This window comes from Opisthocomus hoazin, chromosome 23 (genome assembly GCF_030867145.1).
Source record: "Opisthocomus hoazin isolate bOpiHoa1 chromosome 23, bOpiHoa1.hap1, whole genome shotgun sequence".
Lineage (NCBI taxonomy): Eukaryota > Metazoa > Chordata > Aves > Opisthocomiformes > Opisthocomidae > Opisthocomus > Opisthocomus hoazin.
The window spans coordinates 6,205,335-6,219,956 of NC_134436.1; the positions used below are offsets into that span (position 1 = coordinate 6,205,335).

The window sequence follows — 14,622 nt, forward strand, 5'->3', positions numbered from 1 at the left end:
CTGTTTTCGTTGTCTTCTTTCAAGAGCATGACGTGCTCTCAGTTCACACCTTGAAGAGGTACGAAGCAAACATTCAGCCCTGAATCACTTGGCTGCTACAGCAGATTGTAGATTAGAGCACCTTGGGCCGGGTTCAGACCACCTACCGCGATGTCTGACGGCAGCACCCCACAGCCGGGCTGGCCAGGCCAAACCTGCTCCCCGTGCAGGCAATGGAGAGGACACCCAGTCACACTGCAGCACCCCAGACTCACCTCCCACCTGGCAGATGTTTTTGATGCTTCCCAGTAAATCATGCCATGCAGCCGTTCAGGTTCCCATAGCAAAGGGCCCGCTGCGTGCACAGATCTCCTCCTGAAATCATGGGAGAAATCCGGCTGCAACATGCCAGGTGGATGGGACTTGAACACCCAAATCCTCCGGGCAATGAAAGATCTCAGCCCGAATGTATGCGAGGAGCTTGTACAATCAGGCTCCGAAACACTGAGCTCAAAACTTGCCATGTTCAAGATCAAACGAGTAATCTCAACTTCCCCACCCCCGGAACGGGACCACTTGCACTTAGTTGCCTGGCATAGCTGGTGTGAAAGGCAGCGTGGGCTGGAGAAGACCTGGGTGACCCTGTGAAGGCAGGGGCTGACAGTTCTCCTCTCCAACTCCAACCGGCTGGCGAGGGTGGCCGTACAACACCGCCACGTGCGAGCACTGGCGCTGCCTCAATGTTGAGCAAATGGGATGGTGCCCATGCAATGTGGAAAGGACTTTGGGGTCCAAAAACCACCAAGAGAAAATACAAGCTAGGGTTTGCAGCCAGGGTGGCTGCCACCTGGGCAAAGGGTCTCCTTGTGGGAGTGGTGCCTGTGGAGCTTCTTGTGGGGGTGGATGGGTAACAGGGAGAGGACGGACCCTATGAGGGTCCTACGAGGCCATCACAGAGCATCTTTCCTGCTCCTTCAGCCAGCACAGGAGTGTGAGAAATGACAGGCCTGTGTGATAGGACTGGGAAAGGACCCAAAGCACTCCTGGAGGTATCTTGTGCTTTCTTCAGCGCTGTTTAACATGGACGAACCAAGGACAAGCATAAAGGGGTATGCTGCCCAAAGCCCTTCCTTTTCGAGGCTGGTCTCCAGGCTCTCATTGTCTGAACCCAAAGTTAATCGCCATGCCGTATGTTAATTTTCCCAAGTCAAGAACCGCTCTCTTTCACCAGTTTTGAAGTTTGCTGCCTTTCATTGAATTTCCCTGCCTGTATTAGGAGAGCAGGTGAGCGGGAGATCCCAATTTGCTTTCTCTGCAGTCTAGACTATTCATTACTTTCCTGTCTCTAAATGAAGCAGGCGCAGTCTTTTCAATACCTCCATAAAGCATTCCCTCACCAGGCCTCTAATCATTTTCATTGTCAGCCTCTGAACACTTATTATTTCCACTATATCCCCCTTTGAGATCAGATATCCAGAGAGGAGCCCGGCATGTTAGCAAGGGTCTCCTCCGGATCTGTGCTGTGAGCAGGCAGGCATTCAGGAGTATTTTACATCCCTCTCTTTAACCATCCTCATATTTTGTTTTACTTTCCCGACAGCAAAAAGGAAAAAAGATCCCAGAGTCATTGTGGATAGCTCAATAAAAGCATAAATGATTACAATTAATTTGGAGCCCGACAACGTGCGTGCGTAGCTGGAATTATTCCTCGCCATGCCTTGCCTTGCAGTCGTCAGGGGTGAATTTTATCTGCCATTGTGCTGCCCATTCACCTAGCTTTGTGTGGTCTGACAATATCTCAACCCAAGGTGGTATATGGTTGCAGGCACTGCCGCTCTCGTTATTTACAATGGCTAATTAAGATCCTGCTACAACCTTCATCCCACCCTTAATTCTTATGAAGCAGCCAACAAAAGGTTTTGATTTCCTTTTTGGCTGGAAGACCTTTTGGCTTCTTCAAAAAGGGGATTAAGAATGAAAGCACATAAAGGTATGTGCACAATCACAAAGTCATAACAGCTCTCCGAGTGCAGTCTCCCAGGAATGAAACACAGCATTAGCAAGAAGGGCTAATTGGGACCGGTTTAAAGAGTGCACATTGTGTAGCCGAGTCCGGTAACACTTTTGATCAGGCAGACAACACAGCCACAAATTGCTTTCTTCCCCCTCCAAAATATCTGACCCCGCAGGAAACACTGTTTTACCTTTCCTAAGCAGCCCAGACAGACAGACAGACAGACAGACAGTGCACGCGAGCTGGGTGAGTGTCTTGGGTCGCACCAGCTGCTCTGAAGGGCACAGCCTGGACAAGCCCAGCGCTCTGCGGGTTCCGGGCAGATGCAGGGTCCCTGTTCCCCACGCTCGGCCTCAGGATCCCCGGAGGCTGGTGCTGGCTCGGACGGCGATCGCCAGTGTCACTGTCAGCATGACTTTAGGATCGGATGGAGCCGTGCTCACGCAACTCACCCAGACTTTCTCTCCAGGGGGTGTTCTGGGCATTGCTGTCGGTTGCAAGTTCCAGAGCAATTGCCCTCCGTCACCTCTTTGCCTTCAGGCAGAAGGGGTGCAGGTCCTGGTCTCAGGTTGCCTCCAGAGAGCCTCCCCATTGCAAACCTTGCCCCGGAGGAAGCAGCCCTCCCCGCTGCCTGGTCCTCCCACAGACGGGCACCCCTCAAAGGCTCTGCCCAGGGTGCTCCAATCCCCGGAGCCTGTCGCCATCCCAAAGGCCTCCCCTCTTAGTCCCTGTGTCACCAAGCCAGCTCTGTGAGCCAAGCTTGGGAATCTGGTTCATTAGCTCTTGGCAATGCCATCCCCCAAAATGTCATGGCATGCAGAAATCTATGAAAACCAGAGGCCCGAGACATGTGTTTTTGTTTGTTTGCATGTGCCAACATTTCCAATGGCTCAGAAATGTGTGCCTGTGAAGGCTGCATGTGTGTTATTCATTTAGGATCATTTTCAGCCCTTATAATAGGAGGCTCATTTTGTCCTTTTGAAAGCTCTCGAGCAGAGATGATCACAGCCCTAAAGCCTGCCATGGCTGTAAACAACATTTAAGCTCCACATAGCCGTCTCTCCTTGGAAAATAGTCCCACGAAGGAGTGGAAGGGTTTTCACTATGTGCTCGTGTCAGATACATAGATAGATAGGCAGCTCATTCCTCTAGGCTCCTTTGTAAACCCTGGCCAAGATTTTTACATTCTGATTCATGCAAATACGATCATATGATCAAAGTAACATGTGCTACCTCCCAGGAACTAACGCACTAATCGCTGGCGTGCCGCAGGCCATGGCCTATCTCACACCATCACTTTCCCTCCTTGTTCCTGACGCTGCTTCCGCCTGTCCTTGCACACAACATCCCTCAAGCAGACAGCTGGCGCTGAACCAGCCGGGACGGGGTCTGCTTCAAGCTAGCTCTCCGCACGGCCTCACAAAATGCTCGGAGAGCCTTCCCTTGCATCCCTTCTGCTCCACCCATGCCAAAGCTTCTGACGGCGCATCTTTCCTGGCTACCGATGGGGAAGCAGTGTACCCCAAAATGGGTGCGTGTCTCCAGGTCGCCTGACTGGGCAATTGTGGGATGAAATCTCCCAATTACAAATTTCTCCCACGATTTCCATAGCTCCTCTCATCTGCTCCAGGTGGAATCAGTTTCAGAATTGCCTCTTTTGAAGGGGGGGGGGGTGTGTGGAAATGGCCTTTCCAAGACTGGGACTGCACAAGCTGATGAAAACGCAGCCCAGGGGAGGAGCGGGTCCTCGGCACCCAGCTGGGAAGGAGGAACTGCAGCATCATCTGTGCTGCTTTCCCCAGCTGGGCCATGCTGTCCTTCATCCAGGACATCCCTGAAAAGGCACTGGGAACCTCATGACACTTGTGCTGCTTAACCGAGGAAGAAACTCCCACTAGAGTCTTCGATGCGGTTACATCTTCTGTTATTCCTGGCCACCGCGGTTGTTTTATTCAAAACAAAGGCAGTGTTTTCTATCCTTTAGGCCCAAGCAGACCAATTCATCTCTCTTCAGATTGGTTTGATGTGGCTTGGGAAACTCTACTGGTTGTTCCCCAGGCGCGGCGTAACTCAGTTCGGCTTCCTGTGGCTCCACCACGGGTACCTCAGCCTGGCAGACACCAGGGATGTGCAGACAGTTTCCCTGTTGTCCGCTCCAAAACTGGAAATCAGTTCTTGCCCAGGGAGGTGTCGGCCACCTTCGGGCTGCTCTGGTCGGACTACAACTTTCCATAACTTTGTGAGTAGAAGCGAGTCTCACCCAAACCAAACAACCAAACATGGCCAGGTACTGCAGCAGTCGCCACCAGCCCGGAGATGATGGCTTGGCTTGTCTCTGTGGGTAACCACTAAGCCCATGGGTTTTGGCTCCCGGGGAGACCCCAGTATGTGCCAGACCTTGCTGCGGGACAGGGACTCTGCAGGTGACGCACCAAAGGGGATGCTCACAGTCTACATCTCCTTGGGTTGGCACCTCAACGTGGGCATTGCGAGCTTAAAATGCCATGGGAGAAAGGCAACAGTGTTATGATTTTTTTTCCCCATCAGCCAGGATTCAGTCTCTGGAGAAAAGGGGGTGGCAGCAGGGGGCCAGCAGAAATGGGTAAGACAGGGCCAACCTGTCAAAGGTTTGGGCTCTGGACCCTTCAGCAGGCTCTGGGGAAAGGCGGTGGAAGTTACCATCCAGGGCCTTGGCCAGTGGAGCGAGGTGGCATTTGCTAAAGAAACAGTGAACTGCTACAGACTGGAGTTTTGGTGGGGGGCTCGAATCTATTCAGAGACTTGGAAAACAGTGTCAGCTGAGAAATAGGCAGGTGATTTTTATTTACACATCAAATATTGCTTTTTGCTTTCAAAGTGAAGCTTCTGATTTCTCTCTTTTCTTTTTTCCTTTAAAATTAACTATATTTAAAGAGACCAAGTAAATTCTTAAATAGGGTGAATTGAATGTTTTTGGTAAACCCAAATCTCTCCACCCAGTACTTTGTCTCACTTAAAAAAAGAGAAGTTTCAGTTTGACCTGATTTTTCCTCCCTAATTTTTCAGCTCACACCGTTGGAAATAACAGAGTCTACGAAGGTTACATCATTCGTGAGGAATCTCCTCTCATCCGTCTCCAAATGAATAACAACAAACATTCAAAAAATAATTGAAGTTTTATATATATCCCTTGGCCATTCAGGTGGTATGGCTGGCACGAGACATAGGCACTTTAAACAGCTGTTGTGAATCTTAAGTATAAACTTCCACCCCTTGGCACTGCACCAGGAAATTATGCATAGGAATATACCTGCTTTCCCTTGGAGCAGACAAAAATCACGATGTTTAATACCTTGAGAGTGGACAGGAGAGAAAAGCTTTTTTCTTGGAGGACACTCACGCTTTGTCTGGCCCTTTCTGTTACATTGGACGAGCGGGACCGAGGGGGTTCTAGGCTTTGCCGAGATAGGCAAAGGGCTTTGCAGGGGGTGTTTACAGCCCTAAACACCCAGCATTCACACGCCGCCTCCTCCTTCACCAGCAGATACCTGGATTGTAGAATAATTCAGTGGCCTAAAAAAGAACAACCACCACTCCACCCACACACACTTTTTCACATATTACAACCTTGTTTTATAAAGGTAGGTACAGTAACATAGTATGCTCTTAGAGCCAAATTCATGTACGTTTTCTGTTACCCAACCTATCCCACCTAGAGCTGACTCCGTTTGCTCAGAGTCAGATCTTTCTCGATGGACAAACTCTCCTACACAAGAAAAACCACTAGAGCATCTTCTCCAGCTGGAGGCTGAGGTCCTGGCTGAAAACTCATTCCACTGCTTTTGTGAAAGTACGGAGATACCAAAACACTCGGTGCATGTGGGAAAGCTGATGGACATCCACGGGGCAAAACACCACCACATGCACACGCATGTGCCTGCCAAGCCTTGCGCTGAGAGCTGGTGTAGAATGTGCATTTGCTTAAACCAAACCTAACTTCCATCTTGCCGTGTTTCTGCAAGCCAAGGTAAATAAGCTATTGCAAAGAGAAAGATGATTCGAGGAGGTGCAGCCAGCAGGAGTGAGCTGAGCTCAGGCCTCGCCATGCTTTCCAGGATCCTCCCCAAGCTCTGCTCCACTCCCACATGCATCTCCCTACAGACGGGTTCACGGGCACTAAAGCATCCAGCTCATTTAGGCTATGGCCTTAATTCCAGAAGCCATGGACAGAAAAACTTGGTCTTATCTTCCCATCACTGAGCTTTAGGGCAGCATTCCTTCCCCAGACTTTGTCATTTTTGTCTCGATGGCTTCTTCCTCACCTCGCCTCACCTTGTGACATTTATTGGAGGGGTGTATGAGCTACGCTCCCAAAAGTTAGTATTAATTGTGCAGGTATTATACACGCTGGCATGCAAGAGGTGATGTAGGTGAAGGGACTGAGCCCTCTGCATAGGTAGGCCGCACCTCTGGGCAGGTGCACTAATTCCCCGCTTGCAGAAGGGCACAGCTAAAACTGCAAGGGTGTCCTGGAAAAGGCTTCCCCACTGCTTCACATCTGCAAAAAGCTCATTTCTAACTGCGAGCCTGTGAACCGGCGCGACAGAGGTGATCCTGAGCTAAAGAAGACTGCAAGGACAGCCCAAGAAAACGAGCACCAAGTTTCACATGCTCGTGGTTCTGAAGGAAGCGTTGCCAAAAGCTGACTGTTGGCAAGAGGGGCAGATGAGGCTCAAACGGGGCAGACCAGGTGCAGCAACTGCCTAGCTTCACAGTGCGGAGCCTGCAGTGCCACCTACATTTGCATCAACAAGGCAGAGGCAGAACAAAACTACCAGCTGTCAAGCAGGAAAGACCATGGCAGCTTCGGGGCTCCAGCTGCAGGAATGTCAACTTGGTCAACTGCTCCCACTCGCTGACAGCTCTGTGGCCCAGGAAAGGTCCCTGGTGAGCTGGAAGACACCCTGCACAGGGACCAGGACACTCTTTGTCTGCTTACACAGCGGTGAGCCCCATGCAGGTCATGACAACGTCATGAAGGTTTGTCCTACTTGGACCAGGCGCAGAGCCCACCTGAGCTTTGACAGCCAACCCTTCACCATCGCAGGAACAGCACCTGGAAGGTCTCACCAAACAGCAGTCTGGTTTGTGCAACACACTCAAAGCACTGACAAGAAACTTCCCTGGACCTACAAAGCTTCCCTACTGGGATGGACTCACATTTCGTCATGCCCAGCAGCGCCTGCACCCAGCTTCATGACAGAGCCGACCACGGCGTTACCAAAGCGTGCCACTGTCTGATCTCAGCTATGAAAACACTGCTACAAATCTAGAAGCATTTCTGAAGCAGTAGCTACAATATGCTTTTATTAAATCCAGTTAAGCAGTGTTTAAAGTGTGCCCACCCAGAGCTCCACACACTTTCAGGCCATCAGCTGCTTCAAGCAATCGCCTAGTGTTACGCCCCTCACTGCTGAGGTTATTTCCACAGTAGTAATTAAATCCTCATTAACAATTTTCAATTATAAAGTAAATCAAATAGCCTACACAGGGAATTTCAGCTCATATTCAAGGAGTCCGAGGACTTTCTGAAAGGAAGAAATGTTAAACACCACAGAAAAGCTTCTACTCTAATCCGGATGTCAGCAGAGAGACTTCTCCAGCAGGGATGTTGACAACCACCTGCAACCGCTGGCCTAACCACCAAGCACAACCCAGACGCAGAAACACCACATGCCTGGTGGTCGGCAAGCACAAGGCCGTCCGTCACTGGGCACGTGACGGATTTCCCCTGTTTCTGTTCATTTCTTGAACATCTCCTCACCAGAGCACCCTTTTGCCCAACGTGAAGTTGCTCTGGAGGGAATGCGGTGTGATTTATTCTCATCTTTGCCCCTGCTTTTGTTGTTGTTAATAAAGCCTAAAGAGCAGATGTTCAAATACGAATACTCAATGCACACCAATCTCAGCCAACAAATCTCCGACAGCACCTAACCCAGATGAGCACCTCACCACGCTACCTTTTCACAGCCCAAGGAACCCATCTCACTGCTGTCCAGTAAATATTCTTGCAAACCAACAACACGAGCGCCAGAGGCCCCTAGTGACAATTGCATGGTCCCTAGTTCCCACGTTCCTGTCTCCAAACCCAGTGGGCATTGCAGGACAGGCAGCAGATCCTCCCCAGCTGCTCTCGGCCGCACAGGAGATCCCTTCTGCCCAGCCTTCTCAAGCATTTACTGCCTCCACCCCTTCGAGTTTCCCCAATGGCAAACAAACCCTGTAGTTCTGACAGTGAAACCGTCAGTGCCACGGGCCATGGTGATATTTCAAGGAGAAAAAAGGCACCCATAAATCCTTTCTCACTCTGGAACAATCAACTGGGTTTCTCCTCTCGGAGGTACTAATAGAGCAAGTCTCCAGCCGCTCCCAGTCCTCCACCCCCAGTGCTCCTCTGAACTTTCCCCAAATCTCTCCCACATGAATCAATCTGAAAGCAAAGCTGGCAAAGCCTTCCAGCCCCCACCAACCAATTCCACCACCGTGCCATCGGGTCCCGCTTCAGTGCTGGTCTCCAGGTACGCCAGGAGAGCAGCTCCCAGTATATTTACTGGGAGAGGGGCCGCTCGAGTGACTACCCGTGCCTAGCTGGGGTGAAGGCATCACCTGTAAGGCTGCCCAGCTTTTTGTGGAGCAGCACGAAATGACCCCGTTTAGCACTGTTCATTTTTCTCTAGGCTTGCGAGGTTTGGAGATTGGTTCAGATAAGCATCCTCAAGCTTGCATGCTTATCTGCACCATCTCCCAAATGGCTTTGATCTGCAGGATTTGGCTGCAGCTCTCAAAGTTATCTTGAGAAAGCTTGTTCTGGGGAGAGCAGTTCTGATTAACAAGAAAAAGCTTTCTTAGTGGCTTTGAGCATTTTCAGCCCTGGCTGGAAACGGGGAGTGCAGCAACGTCTGCACACGGGGAGAAGGAAAAAGTCAGGCAAGCTTCTCCTTAAAGCTTCACATGGGCTCAGTTGTCATTTCAGCTAAAATTTGAGGTCACTTACTTCATTGTCCTTCTTTTTTCCCACTCTCTGTTTAGTGCTGTCTCACCCAACGCACGCGTGGGTCCGTCTGTAGGTACAGATCCACACCTCGTGGCTTTACACCGTCCAAGTCCCGTGCAGAACACCTGGGAGGAAAGCTGGCTGGACTGACGAGGGGAGCAAGTCACCAAAGGGCTGGGAGAGCTACACAGGATGAGGGAGGGGGATTTGGTTCATCTAGGGGAAGTTTTAAAAGATAGAATATTGAATTAAATAGCCAAAGCAAACAGCCTGTCTCCAAACCTTCAGGGAAGGAAACGCAAGCCACACGTAAGTACGTGTTAATTGAGTCAGATGCTAATTTTCCAGTTTACCTTCTGCTTGGCCAAAGCTTTAGGAAATATTCGCTGGACTGAGAAGTATCAAATTTAACTCCTTCTCTTGAAAAATACCAGCGTGGACTCCCCGCTGTCAGCCCATCATCACCCCATGCAAGATTTCTTCCTTGTGGGAACAATGAGAGAGGAGGAGGAAGATGGTATTAAGGAACAGGAAGAATTACAGAATTAGCAATTAAGTTTATAGTGGGAAAAATACCCCGAACGTATCCTGCTACCCTCACATAAAAGATAAATATGCATTAAAAAAAAACACTTCTCAGGGAAGGGAAAGAAGTGTGAACAGCAAAAATATGTACATGTGTTTTAAATAATTTTTTAATTGTTGAGGCAGTAATACTTGGTTCATGGAACTGCAATATACAGAGAGGTGAAATAAATAGCTTATATATATATAATATATATAATATAGCTGGTTTTAAAATATTCCCTTATCATTGGTGTACTAGGTCATCTTGTAGTCACTTGAATGTATTTAGCAGCATTCTCCAGAACTGAGCATAATGCAGGATCACAGAGCCGTGACACCTTATGTCGTCAGAAAGGTTACAGAAGATCGATGCGTCGAGAACTCCACGGAAACTCAGTCACTGCGGCACACACCATCTTGTCTTGGGCCGGTGCGCAGCAGACAATAAATAGATTACTGCAAAAACCGGCACTTTTCGGGGCCAGGGTCTCAGTAACTTTGGGAAAGAACTTTGGTTTTCTTTGGTTTTATTTATTTATTTTTAATAATTACCTTTTTTTTTTTCCTCTGGGGATATGCTTGAAAAGTTGTCCTTTCCAAAAAAGCAAAATAAGCACCTGTGTGTCATCAACAACAAGAAGTCAATTTAAATAGAGCAGTTCATTTCGTTTTTCAAGTCACAATAAATCCCTAACAGCTTTTCCCCAGCGTTTGCCATCTAGTCTTTTATTAATTTTTTTTATTTTTATTTTTTTTTTAAACACAATGTACAAAAATAGAGCTTCTTCCTTATTTTTAATGTAAAAATATTCCTCTGGTGCAGTTTTTTTTTTTTGTGGTTTATTATTGTGACACTGTTTTTGTCTATTTTTAACTGGGGTTGGTGGGTCGTATTCTCTTAGTCCTCTTGGTGACTGTTGTGTACTTGAAAGGTTTCTGTATCTCCACTTGCCCCTTTGGGTACCTCTTCATGAAATGTACATCTTGCTGGTTTTCCCGGGTCTTGGGCCCTTTCCGTGGCCTCCCTTTTTTGGTGAATCCAACATACCAGCCTGAATATTTTGCCGACATCAGTGCCGTGTAGTTGTTTTCTAGGACTTTCTCAATGAAGACACACTCCTTGCTGGTGCCATCGGGCTGAAAAAGGAAAAAAAAATAAAACGAAAAATTCATTATCCAAAGGCAAGTTCAGTGACCAAAACCCAATTTGGCATAAATAAAATCATCACATCTGGAGCTTGTTTCTGGTTCAAGCGTTGTTAATAGGAGCCGTAACAAGCATCAGCTGAAATAGAAATGAATTTTAAAAAAGCATGAGGAAAACGATGAAATCATTTCATTTTTTTTAAACGCCCCTATCCAAGGAGAGAAAGACTTTTCAAAGACACCAGTCAAGCTCATCCAGTCCAGCTCCTTCAACCGCAAGCAAAGCGAGACATTGAGCTTTGCTTCTTCCATTAGGAAAGGAAGATGAACTGAACTCGTGCCAGGGAAACATCACACTTGATCAGAAAAAAATTAAAATATCAGATTCTCATATGGGCCAAAGAACAGCGTTGCCACTTCCACCGCTCGCTTTTGATATGTTTTCTGAATTGCCTTGCGGTCTTGCATCCATAACTACCCAAATCCCACTAAAATCGTTACAAGCCTTAGTCTCAGCCTCTCCAGTGCTTTGAAAACTCTTCCCCGCCGCATCCCGGGCACGACACCTGGCCAATAAACCATGCGTGGAGCTCTGTGGATCATCTTGAGGGGTGACGCATGCGCCAAGGTCCCCGACCCCACTCCTGTCCCTGATCCAACTGGTCATTTTGGACCCGCATTGCACACCCCAGGCTGGGCTCCAGCTCGCACCCCTGACCGACATCAGCAGTGGGAAGGGCCGTTCCCATGCTGGAGTGGCTCCCCGCACGGGCTGGCATCCCACCGGCATCCTGATGCGACTGAAGCTGGAGGACTACAGGGCAGCAGTGTCCCCAGCCACCAGACCCACCCCAGCTCCACTGCCAGAGCGGGTGACGCAAATGCCCGATTTTACACCTCTGCTCTCTCAGGGTTGGTTTTTGTTTGGAAGATGCCTTTGTCTCTGGTGGTAGGTCCTTCCCCTTTGCCCAGCTTTCCATCTCAGCCTAAAAGCGGCCACCCAGACCTCAGGTACCTGGCTTAGGAAACCATGACCCTAAATTACATTCTTCCTCATGGAGGGAGCCAGGATTAGACGCAGAAGAGAGGAGAGAGAATGTGTGAGAAGAGCAGCTCTGCAGACCCCAAGGTCAGTGCAGAAGGAGGGCAGGAGGTGCTCCCGGCCCTGGAGCAGAGGTTCCCTGCAGCCCATGGAGCAGACCGTGGTGAGGCAGGCTGTCCCTGCAGTCAGAGAGGCCCATGGGGGAGCAGATCCACACCTGCACCCCAGGGAGCACCCCATGCCGGAGCAAAGGGATGCCCGAAGCAGGCTGTGACCCTGTGGGGAGCCCACGCTGGAGCAAGCTCCTGCCAGGACCTGTGGACCTCTGGGGAGAGGAGCCCACGCCGGAGCAGGGGCAGAGAGTGAAGAGGACAAAGTGCCAGAGCCAACGTGTGATGAACTGACCACAACCCCCATTCCTCATCCCTCTGCACTGCTCAGGGGGAGGAGGGAGAGAAGTTGGGAGTGAAGTCGAGCCTGGGAAGAAGGGAGGGGTGGGGGGAAGGTGTATTAGTTTTTATTTTTCATTACCCTACCCTGATTCAATTGGCAATAAATTAATTTCCCCAAGGTGAGTCTGTTTTGCCTGTGATGGTAATTGGTGAGTGATCTCTCCTTGCCCTTATCTCGACCCACAAGCCTTTCGCCATATTTTCTCTCCCCTGTCCAGCTGAGGGGAGAAGTGACAGAGTGGCTTTGGTGGGCACTCACCATCCAGCCAGGGTCAACCCACCACACAGGGTTCAGTTTGGCTTGGAAATCCAGACTAACAGACCCAGAGCTGGACTTTGAACGTGGCAGCACGTGGACCTTGGGCTGGAATCAGGACTCCAGTTCAAACAGCACACGGAGGGAGCTGCAGCTTCACACAACAGCATCTTTAAGTGGTTTGGAACAGAGGAAATTCTGCTTGCTTATCATCTTCTGCCAGAAAATATGTTTTGCCCTTTAACTGCTGAGTTACTGGTGCTGCACCCCAAGCATCATGCATCGTGGTGTGCGCTTTGTTTTACGCGTCAAAAGATATTAGGGAGTAGACACAGGCTCACTGCAGCCCTGGATGCTGTCTCAGCTCTGGGTGTTTTATGGATTCTGGACAGGGATGAGCACAGTATGGAGCATCCTACAGGACTTAATCTAATGCTCAAAGCCAAAGGAAGTATTTCCATCATAGTACTAGCCCAATCCAGCTCACTGCTGAAGTCAAATAATGAGTTTTTCATTACTGCAGGCCTGTGCATACTGCTAGGCTTGCTATTAAACTCCCTCTGCACAGACTAAACAGTACCAGACCCTCCCGGCCTTTAGCTGCTTCACCCATCGCATGCGAGGGGGATAGGAGAGCCACAGCAGTGTCACCAGAACAGCACCTGCAGTGGCTCTGCCCAGGGGCTCCTCTGGGCACGACGGCTGGGGCGAGGAGCTGGCCAGGTCAACTTGCTCTTTCCTAGAAGTCTTCCTAAAAAGTCCTGTACAATCACAGCAGAGTTTGGTGCAGTCTGTGCGAAGGGCAGGGACCGCGGGACACAAGGGAAGCCCCTGGGCGCGAGCTGGCTGAGGCTTCCTTGCACCGCTGATCCCCAAATAACTGCATACGAGCTACAAACAGAGCTGCAAGACGGGAACCACCAGGCACAACAACCCAAGCTGGAGTCACACGGGCAACAACAGGGGAAAATCTTCATCATCACCAGCCTCCAGGAGCAGCCATCCCTCCCTGGCTTAGTACCTTCAGCAGAGCTTCAGTTCAATCGGTGCAATAGTATGCGATGTTTACCCTAAAATCATTAACGCACCATCTTGCCTAAAGGGTTTCGTTACCATGGGTAGGGCTCATTTAGAGGGTGGAGAGATCACGGCAACCTCTGCATCAAACATGCATCAAACAGAGGCCGTGTACCCTATGTGTCCTCCCTACATGGGGGCAAAGCCAGCTCTGCCATAGGACTGGGCTGGGCACAAAGGTCCTAATTTTATCATCTACAGTTGGAAGCTCACAAACTCTTTAATGAACAGCAGAACTGGGCAAAGCTCAGTGGTTCCAGTTCCTGGGGGGGCCGTTCTCCGAGCCCTGGGTTTGATCAAAGCCACATGAGTGGGGAAGGGGGAAATCAGTCAACACCATGGGGTTCCACCAGGTTTCAATGGGAAGCCATAAAACCAGCCCCAGGTTTCTCAGGGCTCAGCCCACTACAAACCCTTCCCCAGTGAATGGAGAATTTTTAAACAATACCATGGCTGAGTTTCAAATCCACCCAAACCCAGGTGCTGATGAACCGACCGGATCCGTACCGCAGGGGGAGCAGGTAATTGGAAGGGCCATTTCCCCCACGCTCGCAGAGAGGTCCTGGATTTGAGCCCTGACCTTGTTGCTAGGAGAATTAAGGCGTTTTCATGCAATTTGGGAGGTTTCTGCTTGCACTGCAATGTCAAGTTTCTCATGGAAAACGAAGACTGGAATGAAAAGAAAACGTGTGTGTAGGAGGGGGAAATTATTCTATTAATAACAAAAAAGTATTTACTTATACCTTCAAATTTGCCGACAGAGCCTAAGACGGAGACAGGAGGTGGAGGAATAACAAGGTGCAACTTCAGGCCAACCTCAGGGCTAATTTGAAGTAAACAAGGTGCATGAGATAAAATAACTTCGTTCTGGAAGAGGAAGAGCTAAATGATTTGATAACACGAAATTACAGCAACATTTACAAGCACCTCGAGATAAATCAGGATAAGGACCTCACTTCCCCAAACAGAACATTCCTGTACGTGCTAAGACACGTCAGAGACAGATGAATGATTTTCAAATACTTACAAGATGATTTTACAGCATCTGTTACAATC

General features: G+C 49.4%; 1 protein-coding gene across 1 annotated transcript in view; it reads right to left on the reverse strand.

Moving 5' to 3' along the window:
* Window positions 1-9,751: 9,751 nt before the first annotated feature.
* FGF18 (fibroblast growth factor 18) overlaps window positions 9,752-14,622 on the reverse strand; it is a 74,093-nt gene continuing 69,222 nt past the window's right edge. Inside the window, exon 5 of the mRNA XM_075442106.1 lies at window positions 9,752-10,730. Within this exon, the coding sequence (XP_075298221.1) occupies window positions 10,464-10,730 (267 nt within the window). The 3' untranslated portion in view covers window positions 9,752-10,463. The remainder of the gene's footprint in view (window positions 10,731-14,622) is intronic.